The sequence below is a fragment of the Cricetulus griseus genome, chromosome 3 (genome assembly GCF_003668045.3).
Source record: "Cricetulus griseus strain 17A/GY chromosome 3, alternate assembly CriGri-PICRH-1.0, whole genome shotgun sequence".
NCBI classification, from domain to species: Eukaryota; Metazoa; Chordata; class Mammalia; order Rodentia; family Cricetidae; genus Cricetulus; species Cricetulus griseus.
The window spans coordinates 197,096,271-197,117,835 of NC_048596.1; the positions used below are offsets into that span (position 1 = coordinate 197,096,271).

A 21,565-nucleotide genomic window follows, 5' to 3' on the forward strand; every position below is an offset into this window, starting at 1 on the left:
AGGGTCTAATGGCAGTGGAGCCCTGAGTGGAGCTGGGAAGGGTCCAGCTCTGGGTACAGGGTGTTTTGCCCTGAGATCTCGCTTCGACCCAAAGGCTCATCCTGGGGCACTCTGCCACCCTGCTTTCCCTAACCTGGAGGCCATGATGCACCCTGTGCCCTGGGGCCATCTCTTCCCTCCTTGCCTGGCTGAACCCACTTGGGCCCAAGTTGCTGCTGGTTAAGCATGCTCACCTGCTGCTCCTAGGGTAACCATGCATTCTGTCTCCTTGTCTACTCAGTCTAGCCAGGCCAGGCCGCAGTGGAGGACCTCAGGGTGGATGCCTGTTGGGAAGAGGGTACCAGGAGGCCATTGGAGAGCAATAGGCACTCACACAGGGAGGAGGTGGGGCCATCATTAAGTCTCTGTGGGTGCCTGGGAGGCATAGAACAGGGACCCTGAGACCACAGTGATCATGACTCCATGGTCTATCCTGGGGAACAATAATGGGAACACTACTCCATCTGCCAATGTGACAACCTAGAATCCTGGGCCTGGAAGGGTAGGTGGTGGCAGTAGCAGGGAGGCTGGGTGAAGGATGTGGGGCTCTTCTCATGGGGCAGGGATTGGTCCTCATTTGTGGTAGGCCCTCACTTCTGTGGAAGGATATGCACAGGGGACACGAGAGGCCCCATGGAGGATGTGGCATCACAGTACATATGGAGTCAGGGAAGGGAGAAAAGTCAGGGAGGGCCTCATCCGTGGGCAGGCAGGTACCCCAGCCTGGCCTCTGCTAATGGACAGATTTAGGGTAGCTCTGCATTTCAAAGACCAGGGATGGCTCCTGTGGCCTCTCAGACAATGCTCTGTGACCTTGGCCCCCAGCCAGCCCTTCTGGCCTCCCCTACCCCTCATGGCTCCTGGCCTGGCCTGAATGTCTTTTGTGTGGTTATGTTTATTTGGCCAAGGGACTTGGAGTCTGAGGAAACAGGGTGGGGGGCTCCCTTGTCCTCCCCTAAGACAGACCGGATGGCCCTGAGTCCCAAGACAATGGGTTCAGGGAGGGGCCAGGTGCTGGACCTAGGACAGGAAAAGGATAATGGGGGGATAAACAGCCCCACTAGAACTTGGGCTACAGACAATTCTTCTGGTTGGATGAGGTCTTCCAGCAATAGTGCCTGCCACAGCATGGGTGTGGCTGAAGGGGATGAATGTTTGGGGAGACAACAGCCAGTGGCAGGTAGTGTTTAACTCGCCCTGCAGAGGCTTTAGCTTCTGCTTCAAGATCTATGTGTACATTGTAATGTAGTTTGCACCTTGGCTTGTGTTCCTCACAGCTCTGGAACCATGTGGGGTATCATCATCCCACTAATTAATAATGGTTTTTTTCACATTCAACAGAGAGACTCCCGGAGACAGAGTTGAGGTCACACCTGCTCCTTTGGTAACGGGTCACTCTGCTCAGCGGGTTAAAGCTGGGATATGGTGGTTATTGACTTTAGAGGGGAGGGGCTTCTGAGTTTAGCAGATTAGTGGAGGTTCTAGATAAGAGACAGAGACTCTCTGTAATTTAGGAAGTAGTTCTATTGTCATACCCTACTTTAGGACTATCACTGGGAGTTTAGCTGTTTAGGGAAGGTACTAGCTAGAACACAAGGTGTGGTTGAGCCCCTCGACCCCAGCCTGTGTGATCCAAGGTTTCCTGAGTTGAGGATTCTTTGTTGTTTTAATTTGGTTGTTGAGACGTGGTCTCTCTAGACCAAGCTGACCTCAGACTTACTATTAGCACATACGCCAGCAAGGATAACCTTGAACTTACGCTGCGGTACTAGGAATACAAGTGTGTACCACTTTGTGTGACTTTTTTTTCCTGTGCTAGGGAGGGAAAAAGTGATAGGCAAGCAATCTACCAACTGAGCTACAGCCCAGCTCTAGTTTTAGTTGTCTGAGACAAGTTTTCATTCTATAGCCTAGGCTATGTAGCCTATGCTGTGTAGCTCAGGCTGTCCTTGAGCCTGTAATCATTCTAACTGTTGTTTTACAGACATGAGGCAGCATACCTACTCCACATGTCTGTCTCTGTGTCTGGCTTGTTTCACTAAGCATTGTGTCTTCAGAGCCCCCCTGTGCAGCGCGTTGGGAGAAGTTCCATCTTTTGTTTCTCTTTCTTTGTATTCTCCCTTTCTGGGGCCATGGTACATACACTGTGACAAGACCCTATCTCACTCTACCTCAAGAGGGAGGTCAGGCCAGACTGGGGGAGCTGAATGAGACCTGCCTGTGCCTCTGACCAACTTGGTTTAGTGTCCTGGTGCCAAGGCAGAAACCCAGCAAGTTCAGAGCCGGGACTGCACCTTGCCAGAACAGGCCCTTTGGCGACCTGTTCCCTGGAGCCTCAGGGTGTCCAGGAGCAAGCCTGACTTTGGCAGTTCTTCTCCTTGGCTTGGCCACAGGGTCACAGAACTGCAGGAGCCCTTATGCCAGTGAGTGGGAGGGGGAGGGATAAAGGTTGCCTCCTTATCAGGCTTCCCAGAGACAGGATAAGAAAGCAAAGCCACTGTCACCCAGGGCAGTAAGGGTGTAACTCTGCTGATAAGGGGAGGCAGGGTGGCCAGTGAAAGGAGAAGTGGGTAGACCGCTCAACCAGCTCTCTTGCAGTCCCAGGCCCTGGGTCAGAGGTCGTGAACAAGCTTTGTAGATTACCTCAGGTCCTGCCCCAGGTGTGCTCATTGAGTGCCTGCTGTGTTCCAGGCAGGCATTTATCAAAGACCCACTGTATTTCAGACTGTCATTTCTTCACTATCTGCTGGTCTAGGCCAGCTTGGGCTTAAATCGTCAAAGATGGACACACTAAGGACCACTAGGAGTACAACTGCAGAGGACCAGGAGGCACAGACTCTAAGGCCTCATTCCCTAGAGATGGGGCCAATGTGCAGTAGGGCTTGTAGCTCCTTTGAGCCCAAAGCAGCCTGGCCCTCCCCTGGGAACCTACTGTGTATGGGTCAGTCACCAGGTACAGCAGGACCTTCTTGTAGCATCAGGGACCTAGAAATTTCCACACAGTTATACTCAGCACAGAGGGAAAACTGAGGCACAGAAAAGCTGCACATGGCAGGTTTGTATGGTCCCAGACCCTCTCAAGGATAGTTCCTGCCCACACATGGCCTTGGAGGCCATCTTGCATCATTTTAGCTATCAGAAGGAGTGACCTCCAAACCACCCCTGGGGGTACTGGGACAGGGGTGAGACTTTAAGGAGGACTCTGGAACTCACCAAGGATGGATCAAGTGTGGATGACTAGGTGTGCTGAATGAGGAAAGGGACTGTCTGTCACTTGAGACTATTGATGACAAAGGAGGTCTTGGAAGCCCAAGGCCTGGTCTAAGGGCTTGAGGGGCAAGAACTCCAGAAGAAAGCAAGGCAGTTGGTAAGCCTCAAGTCTCAGGCCCAGCCCAACGCAGTAGGGAGGGAGAGACTAGCCCCATTCTTGCCCACACCAGACCTGATGACCATGCCCAGCACCTCAAAAACAACAGCTGAGTCTAGTTCCCAGCATCCAAACCAGGTGGCTCAGGATCGCCTGTAACTCCAGCTCCAAGGGATCCAATGCCCTCTTCTGGTTTCTGCAGACATCTGCACTCATGTGTGTATACACACAGAGAGAGGCATACAGAGACACAAATTTTAAAAAAAATAATAATGAAGGAAAAAAAGAAAGCAAGTGTAAAGCCAGAGATTAAATGTTAAAACACAGACTGGAGTGATTCGTGAGGACTAGAGTGGGGGGCTAATTGGGATAAGTCCCCAGGAGATGTTATCTTATTACAGACCCTGGTGGAACAAAGAGCCCTGTGGAGAGCCAGTCCAAAAGCACTGGGGCACGAAGCAGCTGGCAATGCTAGCATAGTTGGAATGTGGGAGCCAGGCCCCAGTAGGAACACAGGCTCCTGAGACGGGGTCTCCTGGTTGTTGTGGATCATGTCACAAACTTGGAAGTCAGCTCCTGTCTGTGCAGGACTTCCAGGTGGCCACCCTCTTGGGCTCTCAGCCTCTCCCATATGTAGCTCTACTGAGACCAGATGATCCAGACCCACAGGGAAAGGAAGATAGAAGACATACTGATCATTCTGCTCTGTTGCTAGTACACTCTGGAGCCATCTGGGGCCACTCGGCTGGCTCACAGGCAATGGTGGCTTTCCTTATTTTATGTGCATGAGTGCTTTGCCTGAATTGTGTGTCTGTGCTGTGCTTGGTGTCTGAGGAGACCAGAACTCCTCAAGTTACAGATGGCTCTGAGTCACCATGTAGGTGCTAGGAATTGAACCCAGCTCCTCTATAGTAGCCAGTGTGCTTAACTGCTGAGCCATCTCTCCAGCCCAGATAGTAGGTTTTCACTATCAAAGCCTTACTACCTTGTATGGCTCTGAGAACCCCAGCGGGAGAGGAGAGAAGTAAGAAGAGGAAAAGCCAGTGAACCTTCTTTGGGGCCTGCCTGGGGACCTGTTATTTGTCAGTTTTATTGTTCAGAACGATGTGGCAATATGGTGGGAGTCTAGAAGCCAGGTATACAGAAGTCATGCAAGATCCCAGTAGCCTCTTGTCTCTCAGTGGAGGTTTGCCTCCTATCTGACCCCCATGCCCTTTCCTTTTTAAAACCTGAGTGCGGCTGGGGCCTGGCCAGGACCAGAGTCTTGACTGAAGATGTCTGGAGACCATGGGGGGGGTGGGTAGATGGCTTGGTTTAGGTGTCATCATCCTTTTTTTGGGGGGGGTGGTTCCAGACAAGGTTTCTCTGTGTAGCCCTGGCTGTCCTGAAACTCACTGGTCTTGAACTGGTCTTGAACTCATAGATCTGCCTGCCACTGCCTCCCAAGTGCTGGGATTCTGGTTCTGGGGAGGTCACAGTAGCACACATGGGAAGTGGGGTCAGGAACAGCACACCTGTTCTCAAAGGAAGCTGTCCAGGCCTCAGAGCTCCCACACAGTGACTCAGACATCTGTAACTCCAGCCCTCAACACTTAAAACCCTCCCCTCCATTCTCTGGACATGGTAGGAGACAATGTCACTTTCTTTGCTAGCATAATGTCCCTCTTGCCCTTGGAGCCTGTAATTTCCCACCTCCCACTAGCTCCTTTCCCTTCCCCAAGTCTCTATGTCTTTTCACTGGAGTAGCCAGCAGCCCCCAGTCCACCATCTTAGCTAGCACGAAGCACCACACACACCTGGTGCTTAGCAAGACCCAGGGGACTGGGCCCAGCTCCTGACTCCCCATGAGTCCTCTCTCAGCCCTGCCCACTCCTGTAAGTGGCTTAATGAAGGAGTGCCTGGTTTATTTATGTACCGACCTCTCCTAATTGGCGTGTTTGTCTTTCCGCATTATTCCCAGCTGGACAGAGCAGTTTGAACAACAAATGCAAAAAAGGCTGGATTTCTGTGGCAGAATCTTGTTTTTGCAAACTTGTCTGCTGTCCCCGCTATTAGCCACGTGCACGTTCCCGGGCTCCAGCCATATGCAGTAAGCACTTAATTGTGGGTGCAGTTAGTCGAGGCGGGCACTCTCCGCAGATTTCAGGGGTGAAGAAACCTAATTATACCTGCAATTGAGTGCTTTAGCGGGGACAAACATGCCTGTTCAGCTAATTGCAGGCACCAAAATTGCCCCCACAGAAAGAGTCCCTGGCAGAGGCTTTGAGCAAGAGGCCACGAGGTCTAATAAAGCCTGAGAGCTGAAATTATAGCGGCAGGGGGGGCTCGCTTTGGCCTGAAGGATAAGGCTTTCTGTGGTAGTCTGAGTGTTGTATTTCTCCATGGTGGAGGCCATTTCCAGGCCAGGGTTGGTTTTTCATTATGTCTTGTCTCTACACAGACGTGTCATAGGGGAAGGATAAGCTACAGTCTGTCGACTACACTCCCCTGTCTGCTGGCTGCCTTAGGCAACTAACCAGGCTCATCACCCTGCCTCTCAGAGAGCTGGTAGACCTGCTTCAGCCGACTGTTGTTGTTGGCTCACTCTACATTATAACACTTGATTTCAGAGCCAGGTTGTTTGATCATGTGGCCTGTATACATGAGGAACTTTTTTAAAAAATTACATTTATTTATTTATTTATTTATTTATTTATTTAGTGTGTGTGTGTGTGTGTGTGTGTGTGTGTGTGTGTGTGTGTGTGTGTGTGTAGGTCAGAGGACAACTTGTATGAGATAGATGGTTCTCTTCTTCCACCATGTGGGGATGTGGGACCTGGGGATGGAACTCAGGTTGTCAGGCTTGGAAACAGTTTTCTTTACCCCTGCCCAAGCTGTCTCACCAGCCCCTATCTGAGGAACTCCGGAATGTGTTTGTGTGTATGTATATACATGTATCTGTGAAGTTAGAGGTCAGCCTTGAGTGTCATTTGAGGAATTTTTTTCAAAAGATTTTTATTTTTATTTTTTACAGTTTTGGTTTTTTGAGACAGGGTCTCTCTGTGTAGCACTAACTGTCCTGGAACTCACTCTGTAGACCAGGCTGGCCCTGAACTCAGAGATCTGCCTGCCTCTGCCTCCCAAGTGCTGAGATTAAAGGCATGTGCCACCACCACCTGGCAGTTTTTTAAAAACATGTATAGTTAGGCCTGGTGGTGCATGTCTTCAATCCTAGCACTCAAAGACAGACAGATGGATCTCTGTGAATCACATAGTGAGTTTCAGGACAGCCAGAGCTACATAGTAAGACCCTGTCTCAAACAAACAAACAAACAAATTATGTGTATGATGTGGGCATGTACCTTTGGAAGCCAGAAGACAGCATCAGACCCCTTGGAGCTGGAGTGATACAGTTGTGAGCTACCTACCCTGGGTGCTAAGAACTGAACCCAGATGCTCTGAAAGAGCAAGCAGTATGAACCCTTAGCTTCTGAGCCATCATCTCTTCAGCCCCTGAGGAATTTTTTTAAAAAGCAATTCAAATCCTATACTTCATTTTCTTATTTATTTGGGTTTGTTTGAAACAGGGTTTCATTCAGGCTGGCCTGATGTAACCAAAGATAATCTTAAACTTGCAGTGATCCTTTGTCCAGCCTCCCAAGTGCGGGAGTTACAGGAGAAGACCCAATACCATGCTTTTTTTTCCCCTCCCAACATGACTTCACATAAGGTGGTCTTGAACTCACCATGAAGCTAAGGATGATCTTGAGCTCCTGATCCTCTTGCCTCCGGCTCCCAAGTACTGGCATCACAGGTATGCACCTCTACAACCTGTTTGTGTAATAGTGAATGGAACCCAGGGTTCCATGAGTGCCAGGCAAGCACTCTATCAGCTGGGCTAACTCTCCAGCCTTTCTTACCTGCTATGCTTTTGTTTAGACAGGGTCTTGGTATGTCCAGGGTTCAGGGTTTGCTCAGTAACTTCCTCAGCGACTGGTTTCTGCTTCTGCTTTGTACTATCTTTGAATGAACAAGGCAGGGCCAGGGTGCAGGGAGTGGCGGACCCATGCTCAGATCTACAGGCAAAGGAGAAGCAAGCTGCGCAGGGCAGCCTTGTCTTCGGAAGCCTGGTCTGCTTCTTAAATGTCAGAGTAAGCAGATGGTATGCCTGTGTGTCTGAAGCATGGACTTGCCAAGCTGGAAGGCCCTCTGATTATTTGGTGGAAGTGACCTACAGAAGAGATGGAAAGCACAAGAAGGCCAGAGCTACAGTCGCCAGGGTGGGGCAGAAGGCTGCTGGAGCCTGGCTTCCTCCCCTCTGCCCATCTGCTTCTTGCAGTCCAGCTGTGCCCTACACCCGGTGTCCTACTCCCAGTGGAAAGCTGGAACAGAGGTAATTCTGGGATAGTTCACCCAGGAACCTTGGATATGGGCTTGGGATGGAGACCAGCAGCTAAGAACAAGTGTCCAGACCAGAACCGGAGCCCAATTGGTCCTGCCTCTTTATCTTGTAAGTCTGAGTTACATGGTCCAATGTCTGGCCTGGATTGGGTTTCTTCTGGTGGCCAGGAGCACAGAGCACTCAGGAGCTGGCCTCCTCCTGTGAAGTTACCCACCAGAAACCACCAATTTTAGCCAAATGGGAAGAATCATTGATGCTGGAGGCCTGACCCCTGACTTAGTACCTCCAGGGGCTAAAGGAGGGCAGGTGTTCCTTAAGGCCTGTGACTGGACACAGGCCAGGCCTCAAGTGACTCCAGTTCCACTCTGGGACTGGGGAAGTGATTCTCAACCTACAGCTGTATTCTCCAAGGTGGCCCTGTCAGAGCACATTTTGACTGTCACAACTGAGGCTATTGCTTAACACCTGAAAGCCCTATAGTGCCTGAGGCAGAGTGCAGGGGCTGTCCCATGAGACATCCCAGGCTTGGGGAGTGTCCAGGACACTTGCATCAGTTCAGGCCCCAGGAGGGCCAGCCAGGATAGACAGGCCCTGTGACCACTGACAAGGTAGGGAAGGACATGGTGACTCAATGGCCTTGGTCTTGAGAAATGGAGGACTATGTGATTTTCTATTCCTGCCCAGCATTATTAGAAGCAGGGCCTAGTAGAATCTGTCCTGTAGGGATTGTGCCTTGGAGACCATTGGGCTACATAAGCAGAAATCCTGGGGCTTACAGGGAGGTCTGGATGGTATCCTTCACTGCTGGGTTTCTATGTGTGACAGGCCTCTCCCACTGAATAGTCACAGGCTGATATCAGAGAGAGGTCCTCAGGGGAGAAGAAAGCCTAGTAGGTTGGCCTGGGGAGGAAGCAGAGCAAAAGGACAATAAGCCAGGACAGAGGGCACTGTCTACCTGTCCCCTCATCAGGTTACCATTTGGACTTCAACAGCTTTTTTCCAGGTATGTTGAAGTCCAGATGTGGTCATGAAGTCCAAGATGTGAGACAGCAGGGGGCCACTTTCAAAGATAAGCCCTGTGGCTGGCCAGTCCCCATGTTGCTTGGTGGGAAGTGAGCCTTTTGGCTGGTCTTTCAGACTTCTTCAAAGCACGGATTGTGGAAGCCTGCTCCAAGGCTGGCCTGGGCCAGAAGTTAGACCCAGCTCCACAGGGTGGTGGATAGGAGTGGTATATGCCCTTCCTCACATTTGTTGCTTTTCCTCTTGTGGGATTTTTTGCTACGGGGTGGTTGGTTGATTTGAGTATCCATTCATTCATTTATTATGCAGTACTGGGAATTGAGTCCAGAGCCTTGTGTATGCTAAGCAAGTACTACCATTGAAATGTGTCCTCAGCCCTCTTTTTACTTTTTATTGTGAGACAAGACCTCACTAAGTTTCCCAATCTGGCCTCGAACTCACTCTGAAGCCCAGTCTGGCTGGGCTCAGCCTCCCAAATTCTAGGATGTTAGGGCCTGAGGCACCAAGAAGTCCAGTTTGTTTTGTGCTACATTTAAACAGGTTTGGAGGCTGGAGAATTGGCTCAGAGGTTATGAGCACTTACTGCTCTTGCAGAAGACCAAGGTTCAGTTTCCAGCACCCATGTGGTGCCTCACAACTGCCTGTAACTCTAGTTCAGGATGATATAGTACCCTCTTCTGGCCACTGAGGGCATTGCATATACCTGTTGCACATACATGCAAACATTCATATACAAAACAAACAAAAAAGTGGAAAAACATGTAACTGGTTTTTATTTGTTTGTTTGTTGTTTGGTTTTTTTCGAGGCAGGGTTTCTCTGCATATCCCTGGTTGTCCTGGAACTCCACTCTGTAGACCAGGCTGACCTTGAACTCAGAAAGCCACCTGCCTCTGCCTCCCGAGTTCTGGAATTAAAGGTGTGCTCCACCACCTGGCAATATTTTGTTTTTTTGTTTGCTTTGTTTTGTTTTGTTTCACAGGCTTTAAAAAGAGGTTGGGAGCAGAGGGTCTGACTCGGGTTTGTAGAGTGTTTGCCTGTCATACACAAAGGCCGGGTACCATCTCTAGCACTTCATAAACCAGGCAATGTGGTACACACCTGTTATCCTAGCATGAGACACCCTTTAAAAAAAAAATAGAGGCAAGCAAATCTCTCTGAGTTCAAGAGTAGCTAGGACTACATAGTAAAACCTTTTCTCAAAACAAAAATAACAACAAATAAAAACAAGACAACAGGGGCTGGAGGGATGGCTCAGCAAGGTTAAGACCTCTGGCTGCTCCTCCAGAGGACCTGGGTTCAATTCCCAGCACCGCATGGCACTGTAACTCCAGCTTCAGGAGTTCCAACACCTTCACAGATGCACATGCAGGTAAAACACCAGTGCACACACAATAAAAATAAATAATTTTTTAAAAAGAAGACAACAACAATGAAATTTTTATCTAGATGTGGTGGTGGCTGCTCTAGAGGCCTTGACAGGAGGATTCAGGGTTCAAGGCTAGCCCAAATTACAAGGCGAAACTCTGGCTTCAGAAGTTTTGGGGGACTAGGCACTGGTGGCACATGTTTTTAATCCCAGCACTTGGGAGGCAGAGACAGGCAAATCACTGTGAGTTCAAGGCCAGCTTGGTTTACAAAGTGAGTTCCAGTATAACCATAATGATTACACAGAGAAACCCTGTCTCAAAAAAAAAAGTTTTGGGAGAATCTCCTGTTGCTGGTTCCAAGGTCAAGGAGAAAGTCAAAGCCTGAACAGAGCCAACAAGGAGTCCAGGGGCCTGACCTAGCACTGCAAAAACTAAATGGTTCAGGCAATAAAAATCAAATAGGACTGGCAAGTTGGCTGAGTGCGCAAAGGTGCTTGGTGCCAGTTCTGATGTCCTGAGTTCAATCCCCAAGACCCACATTGTAGAAGGAGAGAACCAACCCTGGCAAGCTGTCCTTTGACCGCCACACACATGCCATGGCAATGCACATATACACAGAAATAAATAACATAAACCTCAAATGAGCCTCTCACTCTATCTGAGGTCTAATCTGTGGATTTCCTTTTCTGGGCTGTGTGACTTAGGGCCATTTGACTTCTCTGGCCTCAGCATCTCATGGGAGGAATGGGGAGAATGAAGAAAGACAGGTTTATTCTTCTGGGGAATGATGAGTCTGTCTTCTTAAAGCTGAAATATGTGACCCAGAGACCGGAGAGGAGCTGATGCCTGCTAAGGGGACTTCTGGGCTGTGCCTGAGACACTGTCCAGCTCATCATGAAGGCCTCACGTGGGGGACACTTGTTACCCAACAGTAAGCATATGTTGTGTGATTGACAGCTGGGAAGGGGTGGGTAGGGGCCTTTGCTGTGGACATTGTAGAAGAGTTAATCAGGGTATTGCTATCTTCCATACTGGGTTCAAGGCCATGAACCCCCAGAAAAACCAAGCACAGCCTCAACTCGTCATCTCTCCTAGCCAGGCCCTGACATGGCAAGCCAGAGTTTCCATCTCCTTCTCTTGCCTAGAACCAGGTCCCACAATTCAGGGGAGGTTGGAAGGCTGGCCACGGTGGGTTCTTTCTTTCTCATTGTCACTGCTGCCCTGGGCCTCTTGGAGCCTTCAGGAATCAGAGCCTGAACTCACAGGTAGAGCCTCAGGAAGGCAGTCTGTCTCTGAGGCAGATGGCCAAGTTGGTGGCTTGGGGCCATGTCTGTTCCCCAAACCCAGCAGACATGTGTGTCACCATTTAAAACCAGGAGGGTGGCCATGACGCCAGAAAGCCCCAAGTCCCAAGGGGTTGTTGGTTTCTGGGTGCCAGGCTACTGTAGGACTCCTGACACTCACCGCTCAGGGCCTGATACAAGCCAGCTGACCTGAGCTCTTGGGGTTAGCTGAATAGGAGCAGGCCACTGTTACAGAGGTGACCAGAGAGATGAGGCCCCTGGAGCCTGGTAATGAGTCAACACAAACGGAGTGACCTCTGTGAAGCCAGAGACTTTGACAGTCAGTGACTAGAAGTCAGGTCACAGTCACAGGCTCTGCTCCCTCTGGAGGCGGCAGGAGGCGCTTCAGCCTCTCCAATGCCTGGGGTTGATGCTTTCAATGGCTCCATCCCTCCTGCTTCTGTCTCTGGCTTCACACAGTGTGTGTGTGTGTGTGTGTGTGTGTGTGTGTGTGTCTGTGTGTCTGTGTGTGTGTGTCTGTGTGTGTGTGTCTGTGTGTGTGTGTCTGTGTGTGTGTGTCTGTGTGTGTGTGTGTGTGTGTGGTTTCCTCAGTAGGTCTCCACCTTAGTTTTTGAGTCAGGGTCTCTCACTGAACTTGGAGCTTACCAATTTGGCTAAACTTGTGTACCACTGTACCAATTGAACAGTGTGCTCGCTCTCTCCCCCCCTCTCTCTCTTTCTGCTCTCTCTTTCTGTGTGTGTGTGTGTGTAGTCCTGGAAGACCCAAATCTTCCTATGGTTCAGACCAGGCTAGCCTCAATTTACAGTGATCTTCTTGCCTCTGCCTCTAGTACTGGGATGGTAGGTAGCTTAGCTCCTCTCCTCTTTGCAAGTCTTGCTCTCTGTAGCCAGCCTGGTTCCCTTCTTCTTGATGCTCTAGCTTCCCAAACGATAGGATTACAGGTGTTCAGCCTCACCTGGCCCTCTCCATGGGCCACCCAGTTTAGGAAGGATCTGCTTAGTCTCTTCCTCAGAAGAGTCACAGGCCTGGGTCGAAGGGCATGCCTTTGGCAGATCACAATTCAACCCACTGCACAGGGAAGGACAGGACATGGACCCCAGAATTTTGGGGAAACCCCCAAATGGGCAACACACCTGGTCAGGGGAGAAAGAGTGAAAATAGATACCTTGCACAAAGAAGGAAACAAATCTAAGCACACAGATGTCACAGCCAGCTGTGTGCACAGGCCTTTCTCTTACAATCTTGGATTTACTTATCTCAGGGACTTGCTGTCACCTAAGGTCCAGAGCCTGAGGGAGAAGTGGGTGTGGCTGGGCCTTTTGTGCCCTTTGGCAGTTGACCTCACACCCCTGGGCCTTAGCAGCAAATTTACAGAGTTACAAGACAACATGTCTGTCTGGTGGGGGAGGGCAAGTCCCCCAAATGCTGACAAAGCCACTGGAAAGCAGAGAAGACAGAACTAAATACACGGAGACCTGTCTGTCACTACTGTTGGTGTCTACATTGTTACACAGTCTTGGGAGTCATTGCAACTGTTTGTGGAGTCCCTGAACAGTCCAGGTGCTGGAAGCACCCCCACCCAGTCTTCTCCTGGTATGCATGAGTGAATGATCCACCCCAATTTCCAGATGAGGAGACAGGGCACACGGGGCTTAGGAACAAGCCTCCAGGGCTCGAACCCTAGTTCTAGCCATCTACTGGCTCTGAGTGGTTTGGAGAAGATGCTTGCTCTCTGTGCCTCATTCAGAAAATAGGATTGTGAAGGGCGACCTGAGGCAAATGGTCCAAAGGATTCCCTGGGTCGTCTGTAAAGAGAGTTCAGAGCAGATCCTGGCCCACACTGAGCACCTAGGAAGTACCTGCTGCCCCACTGCCCTGCCAAGGGGGACAGGTAGGCATCTGGAGGATCCAGATGCCCCAGGAACCATGCCGACTCGGGCACTTGGGTTTTGCTCTTTCCTGGATTCTATGGCATGAGGCCTCATGTGTGCACCTCCTCAGGGAGCCAAGCTGGCCACATGGCCTGGGGGGGCATGGCACATGATGGGTGATGGGCACAGCTGGCAGGGAGCCGCCTGCCTTAGCATGTAGGGGAGTCTATTTTTACTGTGTTCAGCTGACTGGCACTACTTGGGCTGTATCTGAGCCCAGGCAAGAGTGGCCTTAATAAGAGGGAGTATGGGGTCCCTCCATGTTAAAGTAGCAGCTAGCATAAGGGCTGCATCTTCAGAGTGGGGACCTCCTGGTTTCACCCATCTCCTCAGGGCCCCTACCTTCTTTCATATTGACAAATGGGGGGGGTTCAGCTCCTCTCTCCCTGACCTTGGATGGCTTTCATGGTGGTGTCCCTCTGGAGGTAAGAAGAAGAATGCCCTGTGGTGTCCCACCCTTCCAAAAGGCCCAGAGGGAGGATGATTTCTGGGTGGTCCAGCCTCCCTATTGCTGCCTCCTCTTCATCAACCCCCCCCATATTAAAAAAGAAAAGACACTGGCACAGCAGGCTGTGGGAAAGGAGAGGGGTGGAGAGAGTCAAGGGCCACCTTTCCTTGGACAGAAACCCTCTGGGGTAAAACCTTATCCAGACACCCAGAGCTGGTATTAGTATGCCCACATGGTTTGTGGTGGGAGTGCTGGGCTCATGTCCCATTTGAAGGAAGCCACAGACATGCCTGGTGGAGGGCTGGCTCCCCCTGGGATATGAATGGTTGTAGTGATGGGGTCCACCCACCACAGCAAAGCCACAGGGGCCAGTGGGAAAGAGAAAGTGCAGCCAGCTACCCCGTTCAGCCACATTAGGCAAACAACCCAGCCATTCAGAGAAAGCCAACACAGAGCTGGCTGCTAGGGGATGTGTGTGTGTGTGTGGGGGGGGGGGTGCTTTGTGTTCCTGGCTGTTTTGGCACCAGGTTTTTGGGGGGCTGAGGATGGCCACTCACCCCCAGTAGAGTACATAGTGTTCCACCCTTCAGAAGTCCCTATCACCAGGAAATGTCACTAACCTACTTTGAGCTTCTAGACTCAGGGGCAAAGGAGCTAGGCTATCAGTAACATCATACAGCTAGCCTTGTTCCCCAGGGTGTGGCTCTAAGCAATTAGGGCTTGGCCCGCACAATCTCGATAATTGGATGCAGGCATTGGAATTCTTATTAGGAGAGAGGTTTGTCTTTGAGGAGGCACCATGATGATAAGTGCTGTTGGCCCACCATAGTGGGGCTCCTCTGAGCCTGTTCTTCCCACGTTGGCCTCTTCACAAGCCAGGCCCAGGCACTCTCCCAGGCCTCCCCTGCCCCATATGGGTCCCCACTGGCCCCTGAGTAGCTGGCACAGAAGCCAGGGAGTTTGGACTCCAGTCTGGACAGCTTTCTCCACAGGTGGCTCCAAGAAGGATAGCTCCTTTCAGGGTGACTTCCCCTACTTTAGCAGGGAAAGGAAAGGAGGGGTGTGCCCAGCCTATTGGGGGGAGCATCCTCCCTCTGTACCCTGCCTGTGATTGGCCCATAATTACAGGTTTATTGCCTGTATAGCTATTGTGTAATGACATGTTTGCAAATTAATTTTTATGGCTCCTGCCATTAGCATATACAGTGGAGGAAGGTTTCGTATTAATTACTACTGTTGTTCCCATAATCCCGGAGAATTAAAAACCAATAAAAGAGTGACAACACAAACTGATAGTTTAGGGTCCTTTAAAAATAGTTTTTATTTTTTTTCCCTTAAGTACAACTAGAGCTTGTGGGAGGTTGGGGCGCCGGTGCGTGTGAGTAGGGGGCATCTGGTCCCTCTTCTCCCATCCGGTGCCCCCTGAATTGTGAAGACAGGTTGATGGAGGCGGTGACCCTAGACACTCCAGCCCCGCCTACGTGTCTTCGCCTTGCAGGCAGCCCCGAAGAAAACAAAGGGCAGAAGCGGAGGGCCTGGACGCGACCTCTAGGGTGACTGCGGGCAAAGCAGCCAGAGGCTCGCTGCGGCGCCCTCCTGCAACTTGGGGCCCAGATGCCCTCCTCGGGGTCGCTGCAGGAGGCACAGCCGGGGTCAGAAAACACACTGGGTCCCCACCTCCCTCAAATTGCCCTCCAGAGATCTCCCCTGTATTATGGGAGTTGGGCTGTCATCTGAAGCCACCGCATTTCCTGGGATATTGGGGTCACTGGTCGGGGATGTATGATGGGTGCGGAGATTAGAGAGCCGTGACAGAAACCCCAGCATGGCACGACCGTGGCGCCTGCTGTGCGTACCTGTGGGCTAGAACTTGAGGATGTGGGGGTCAAAAGGTGACCCTTAGTGTCACCGAGTCAGGATCCCAGCTAGTTGTGCCACGGGGGTGAGAGAGAGCTTCCATAAAAGGACTTGAAAAACAAATGGTCGCATCTTCATACTTGCTTTGCCGCCTCGTGTGTTTAGAAGAAGGGGCTGGTGTGTGGGTAAATGGATGCTGTCTCTTTAAAATCGCTGGGCTGGACAATGAGCGCACAGGATGTGGTTTGGCGGCAGGGTTTTTTCCCCTTCGATTTGGGGAATTATCACTTGGGGCCTTCTTGAGCTGGTGTGAACGCGCGGCGGCTGGGGAGGGGAGATACAGGCGCCACACTCACGCTCAGTGCAGTCGGTCGTTTGCTTAAACCAAATTAGCCGGGCTCTCGTTACTATGGTGCAGCCGGGGCTTGCAGAGTCCCAGTAATAGCATTTATTAGGTCTGTTTGCCTGGAAGCATGCCTTCCCGGATCTGATAATGCCCGGGTGCAGGAGAGTGTGGGAGATGGTATCAAGCATTTGATTACACTTGCAACAGGGATTTTTTAAGGGGTAGGGCGTGGGGGGAGGAAAGAGAGAGGCCAACCGCCGTCCCTAGCTCTCCCGGGCGCGGTCTCCGCAGCCCGCTGCGGGCTGCACAAAGGGCGGCCCCGACCTCCCCAGGGCACGGTCGCGGGGGGGAGGTCGTGCTCCGGGCTCCCGCAGCTGTCAGACGTGGGTAGGGAGGAGCAAGGGCGGGCCGGCGGCCAGAGCGCGGAGTTGGGCAGCCAGAGGGGGGCCCCCGCGGCGCCCGCAGCCTCCCACTGTTTGCAAACGGCCCGCTCCCGGGCAGAGGGGAGCACCGAACAGTCTGAAGCGGGAGCATCCGCTGCGGGCTCACGGCGGCCGGTCTGGTCCGTAAGGCTCCGCGGCCGCGCACGGGCAGGTCGCAAGTGGGACTCTCGTCACCGCAGCGCGCAGCCGGGAGCTCCAGGAGGACGCGGCGCAGACGGAAGGAGCCGCCCGCCGCTGCGCCCCTTCCCTTTCGCTTTCATTAGGGGAGACAAATCTGCTGTCAGGCAGCCAGCTTTCCAATTTACCGATAATGATTCTTGCATGAAAATTGATCGAGGGGCTCTCCACCGCCGCGCGCTCTCGCCTCCCGCTCTCCTGCTCCTGCCGGCTGCGCCCCCGCGAGTTCCTCCTCCTCCTCTCCCTCCTCCCCACCCCCTCCGTCTGAGTCAGTGGTGGGACGTCGGGCGGGGAGATAACCAAAAAGGGGGGGTACTGGTGGCGAGGGGGGAGGGGAGCCTGCCCTCGCCAGCGTCCCTAGCCCAAGACTTGTTTGTCGCCGCCGCCTCTCCTATTGACTAGGCGAAATCTGCCCCTCGGTACTTCTTGGCTGTTTGGGTATTAATTTTCTCCACCCCCAGCACCCCTGCCGAGCGCCCCCTCCTCCTCTCCGCACCCCGCCCCTCCTCACCCAGTAGCTAAGGGGAAACGAAAACAAAGCCGATTTCTCCTTGGCAACCAGATGCCCCCTCCCGCCGCCCCCCTTCCTTTTCCCTTCTGGTTCTGAACGTGAAACCCTGTTGGAAACAGGTCTCTTGACCCTCGCCCTTGACATTCAAATGGCTGAATGGAGGCGAGATTGCTGTTCGCACGTCTTAGGGGGTGCTTTTTTTCTCTCCCTTTTCCTCTCTCTCTCTCTCCTGTCTCTTTTTCTTTCCAATGAGTAATCCCTGAAGACCTTAACCCCCCAATTTCATCACCCTCACCGCCCCCCTTTATTTTTCTCTCTCCTCTTCTGCTCTCCCGCCCTCTTCCCTCCACCAGCTCCCCCTCCTTTTTTTTTTTTTTAATTTGCATCTCAAGTCCAAAAGGCAGAAAATACACACGCGGCGAAGACGCCGGCCGCCGTGGAGGCTCCGGCCCTTCCTTGGTCAATTACCTCACTGTGGATCTGCTCGGGCCGAGATGACCGAACCTGCCCGGGCGCTGGACTGAGAGGCAGCCTTTGATCTTCTTGGAGAGGAAAGGAAAAAACACACAAACTGGTTTCTACCCCCAGCGCTCTGGGGATCGCTCTTTTGCCTTTATTTTATTGTTTTGGACATTTTTGAGCGCCGTGGCTTGGACGCTGGTTTTGTTTCATTGCTGGGCTTGAATTTTTTTTTTTCCTCATTTCCTTCTTCGTCCCTCTCTGGCCACTATGGAATTCTAACCTGAGCCATGTTCGGACTGAAGCCGCCTCTCTATTACTTACCAGGTAAGCGAGTGGTGCGCCGGGTCCCCGGGTCCCCGGCCAGGGCGCTTAGGGGCGCACAGGGGCGCGCGGCTCGGCTGCCCGCTCGGTGCGCGCTGCCGCGTGGGGCGCCCGGCCCGGTGCGCGTCTCTCTCCTTTTGTCTGCGCGGAGCCGGCGGCGCTGCGCCCAGGGCGCGATCGCGCGGGTGTGAAGTTACTTTCCCGCGGGCGGCGACCGGGGGGCCCCGGCCCCGCCGCCCCCTCCCGATTCCCTGGAAGGTTTTGTTGTGCGAGGCCGGGAGGGGCCGCAGCCGCAGCGCGCGCGCGCGGCTTCCTGTTTCCTGCGCCTCGGTGCGCGTTGACAGCCGCTGCCCTGCAACTTTCAGTTTCAGGGGCCACCGCGGGAGAGCTAGGGAGCCCCTCCACCCTTAAGATACTTGCCCGCGGGCGTGAGGAAAGCTGGAGAGCCCCGGGCGAGCAGGCGGGCGTGGGAACCCGGCCCTCCGGGTGTCTTCACCCTCGGGTATCCCCGGGTCCGACTCCACGTGACCGCAGGTCGGGAGGGTTGGGCTGAGTGTGGCCGCTTGTTCTAAGAATGAGCTGGGTTTTTATTTTCTTCTCTCCCTGAGCCCTGGCTTACAGTTTCTGTTGAAGTTAGATTAGAGCGTCTGTGGGATGCAGACATGTTGGGGGGGCTGTAGGAGTGGGGGGGGCGGTTCTCGTGCTTGACATGATCTACTGTTCCCTGAATATTATTTCCTGAATAGTTTTGCTAGGGAAAGGTCCACGTGGCTGGGTGTTGGGTTAACCTCGGTTCTTTATTTTTCCTTGTGTATTCTGTGGGTCCTGTGGCTCTTGCCAGGGCCCAATCATCCTGGATGTCCTCGCAGAGGAGGAGGTGTGGGCAAAGAACCAGCTTGGGCAGGACTCAGCTCCAGAGAGCTGGCCTTGGTTGCCCTGACCTAGGGTACACGTTGTCACTGTGTTAATATAGCAGAAATTAAGGGTCACAAGAAAGGGGGGTAGTGGTATTAATTTCGCCTGCAGGATGGTTGTACATGGCTCTGTGAGTTTCTTTGTGACTGCTGCAGTGTCCAGCTCTACCCTGTGACAAATCTGGTCTGTTTCCTGGGGTTTCTAGCCCTTTCAGATGCTTGTTTGTTTCGAGACAGGGTCTCACTATGTAGCTCTGCCTGGCCTGGAACTCAGAGAGATTCCCCGGTCTCAGCTTCACCTGTGCTTGGATGAAAGGTGTGTGCCACAGCACCTGGCCCCAGGCGGTTTTTATTGGAAGATTATCTCAGCCACTCACATCTCCCTCCCTCTCTTCCAGGGACTGAAATAGCAACTGTCAGCCTCTAGCTGGGCTCCCTGCTCCCCTCAGTTCCGTACTTCCTTTCAGAGGTCCAACCAAAATTAGAGCCGGGAATCCCCAGCTTCCAACAGGGCTATCTCTATAGGAAGGCAGGTGTCCTCTGGAGCCCAGCCATGGGAAGGTGTATGTCATAGCCCCTTCACAGTCCTGCCACAGATTGATTCTGCCAGGACATCCTACTATCTTTGATGAGAATAAGGACAGTAACTTTCCTTTTTGTATCTCCAGTGCCTCGCTAGGGCCTTGGAGCTAGCTGGTGACAAGAGAGGAATCTTCCTAAGTACTGGGCAGCTCAAACATGCAGGTGTTTGAAATCTACACCCCACTCCACCTGCCACCCAAGGGCTGCCTGGTGTATTTGCTTGTCAGGTGACTGGTTCTGTATTTACACAGGGAGCCTCAGAAAGAGAAGGAGGAAGTGTCAGACTGGGAAGTTCAAAGCAATTAAAGGAGTCAGCCTTAGCTGGGAGGCCCTAGGCTGTCAGGTCAGCAAGTGAATCCTGCTGGCCCTGATCCTTCAGAGAGGGGAGGGCTTGGCTCCCCTCCCCAAGGAGGAGTGTTCAGATAAATTAGCCTTGGCATGAAAGGTTTTCTTGTACCAATGAAGTTTGTTTTTTGAAGGTCCCTGCTAGGATTTTCCACCCTCTGAGCTCAGTGTAGTATTGGGGCTCACATGTTGCATGTCATTCAGGCTGCAGGTGCTTTGGAGACCCTTCCATACATCCCATGGGTTGGGCACTGCTATCTCACCCCCCCTTACCAGTCTGCCCAAGAAGCCCAGCTATTGCCCATTCTGGAAGTATCAGGGCTGGGATCTGCAGCCTGCCACTCCAGGAGGGGGTTTCCAGGCCTGAGACCCGTGGGTGTCTGGCTGTCTGTGGTCAGTAGTTTTAGTTGAGAGACAGAGCCTTGGTGCACAGAGGAACCTGGAGTCTGAGTTCTAGGTTTTGTTCAAAGCCTTTGGGCCCTGGATTCCGTCCGTAAGATCGGCTCCCAGAAAATTGCCTATAACCAACCACCAGGAGCCAGGGGCCAGAACCTACCAACCAGCTACTGTGGGGGAGAGGGAGGTGGTCATAGTTAGGTTGACCCTAGATACTGGCTTCTCTTGCCAGACTGGACAATGGGTCTGAAGTCCAACTCTGCAGCTTCCCAGCCTCGACCTTGGCAGGTAAGGGAAGTTCCCAGAAATCCTCCGTTTTCCCCTCTGTGACTTGGATCTGCAGTGTTATCTCCCTAAGATTCAGAGTCACGTGCTGTTTTGTTGGCATGCAGCACTTCCATGTCCTTGCTGATGGTACTCTGACCACCATGGCAGGCTGGAGCAGTGGTCACGGAGCCCAGGCTAACTGACCAGGCCTAAGATCTCTTACAGGGCTAATTGTCCATCTTTGGTGTAAGGAGCCTATGAAAGAGAAGATTTGGGGGATGGGGTGTGTTTTTGTTTGTTTGTTTTTGAGAGTCCCATGTATCCTGGGCTGTCCTGGAACTTGCTATGTAGCCCAGGCTAGCCTCAAACTCCCTGTGTGTCTTCCTCCACCCCCAAGTATTAGGGTATAGAGTTAACTTGCACTTGGGGTAACTACCATGCTCGTTAAGGTTTTAATCAATATTGTTACAAAGATGATCTTTTTTGGGTTTTGTTTGTTTGTTTTGTTTTGTTTTTTTGAGACAGGGTTTCTCTGTGACTTTGGAGGCTGTCCTGGAACTAGCTCTTGTAGACCAGGCTGATCTCAAACTCACAGAGATCTACCTGCCTCTGCCTCCTAAGTGCTGGAACTAAAGGCATGCTCCACCATCACCCAGCCAAAGATGAACATTTTTGCAGAAACTCACAGAATTTAGTGGTGGAGCAGGGACTTAAACTTGGTGCTTTGGACCAGGCTTGCTGACTTCATGTTGAGAAGTGTTTATTCACTGGCAAGAGGGAATGGCTTTGTCAATCAGCCTCCCATGCAGACATGTGTACAGTGCCTGTGCCCTCCATCTTCCTACAGGTGATAGATAGCATACCTTCTCTGCAGTCCCCTATCCAGCGTTTCTCTGTGTGCATATCTGCCTGGATCCCCCTGTCCCTGAACTCCACAGGACTTTGTGATCCAGGCAGGCGGAGACTGAGTGTCTCCTTTTTGCTTGGCCTACTGCCAGACCAATAACGACGGTCGTAAAAAATAAAAAGAATAATAAAATCCAGAGAAGGAAGAGGTTGCAGCCACTTAGCATACAGTGCTTGTT

At 52.2% G+C, this 21,565-nt stretch overlaps 1 protein-coding gene across 6 annotated transcripts in view; it reads left to right on the forward strand.

Moving 5' to 3' along the window:
* The window catches only part of Gse1 (Gse1 coiled-coil protein), a 344,296-nt gene that overhangs the window by 235,913 nt on the left and 86,818 nt on the right, over positions 1–21,565 (forward strand). Inside the window, exon 1 of one of the 6 annotated variants that reach the window (XM_027410723.2) lies at positions 17,015–17,979. The exons of 4 other annotated variants lie outside the window; for them this stretch is intronic. In XM_027410723.2, the coding sequence (XP_027266524.1) occupies positions 17,943–17,979 (37 nt within the window). In that variant the 5' untranslated portion in view covers positions 17,015–17,942. Of the gene's footprint in view, positions 1–17,014; positions 17,980–21,565 lie in introns of those variants that run through there. One more of the 6 variants, XM_027410727.2, reaches the window with a different exon arrangement.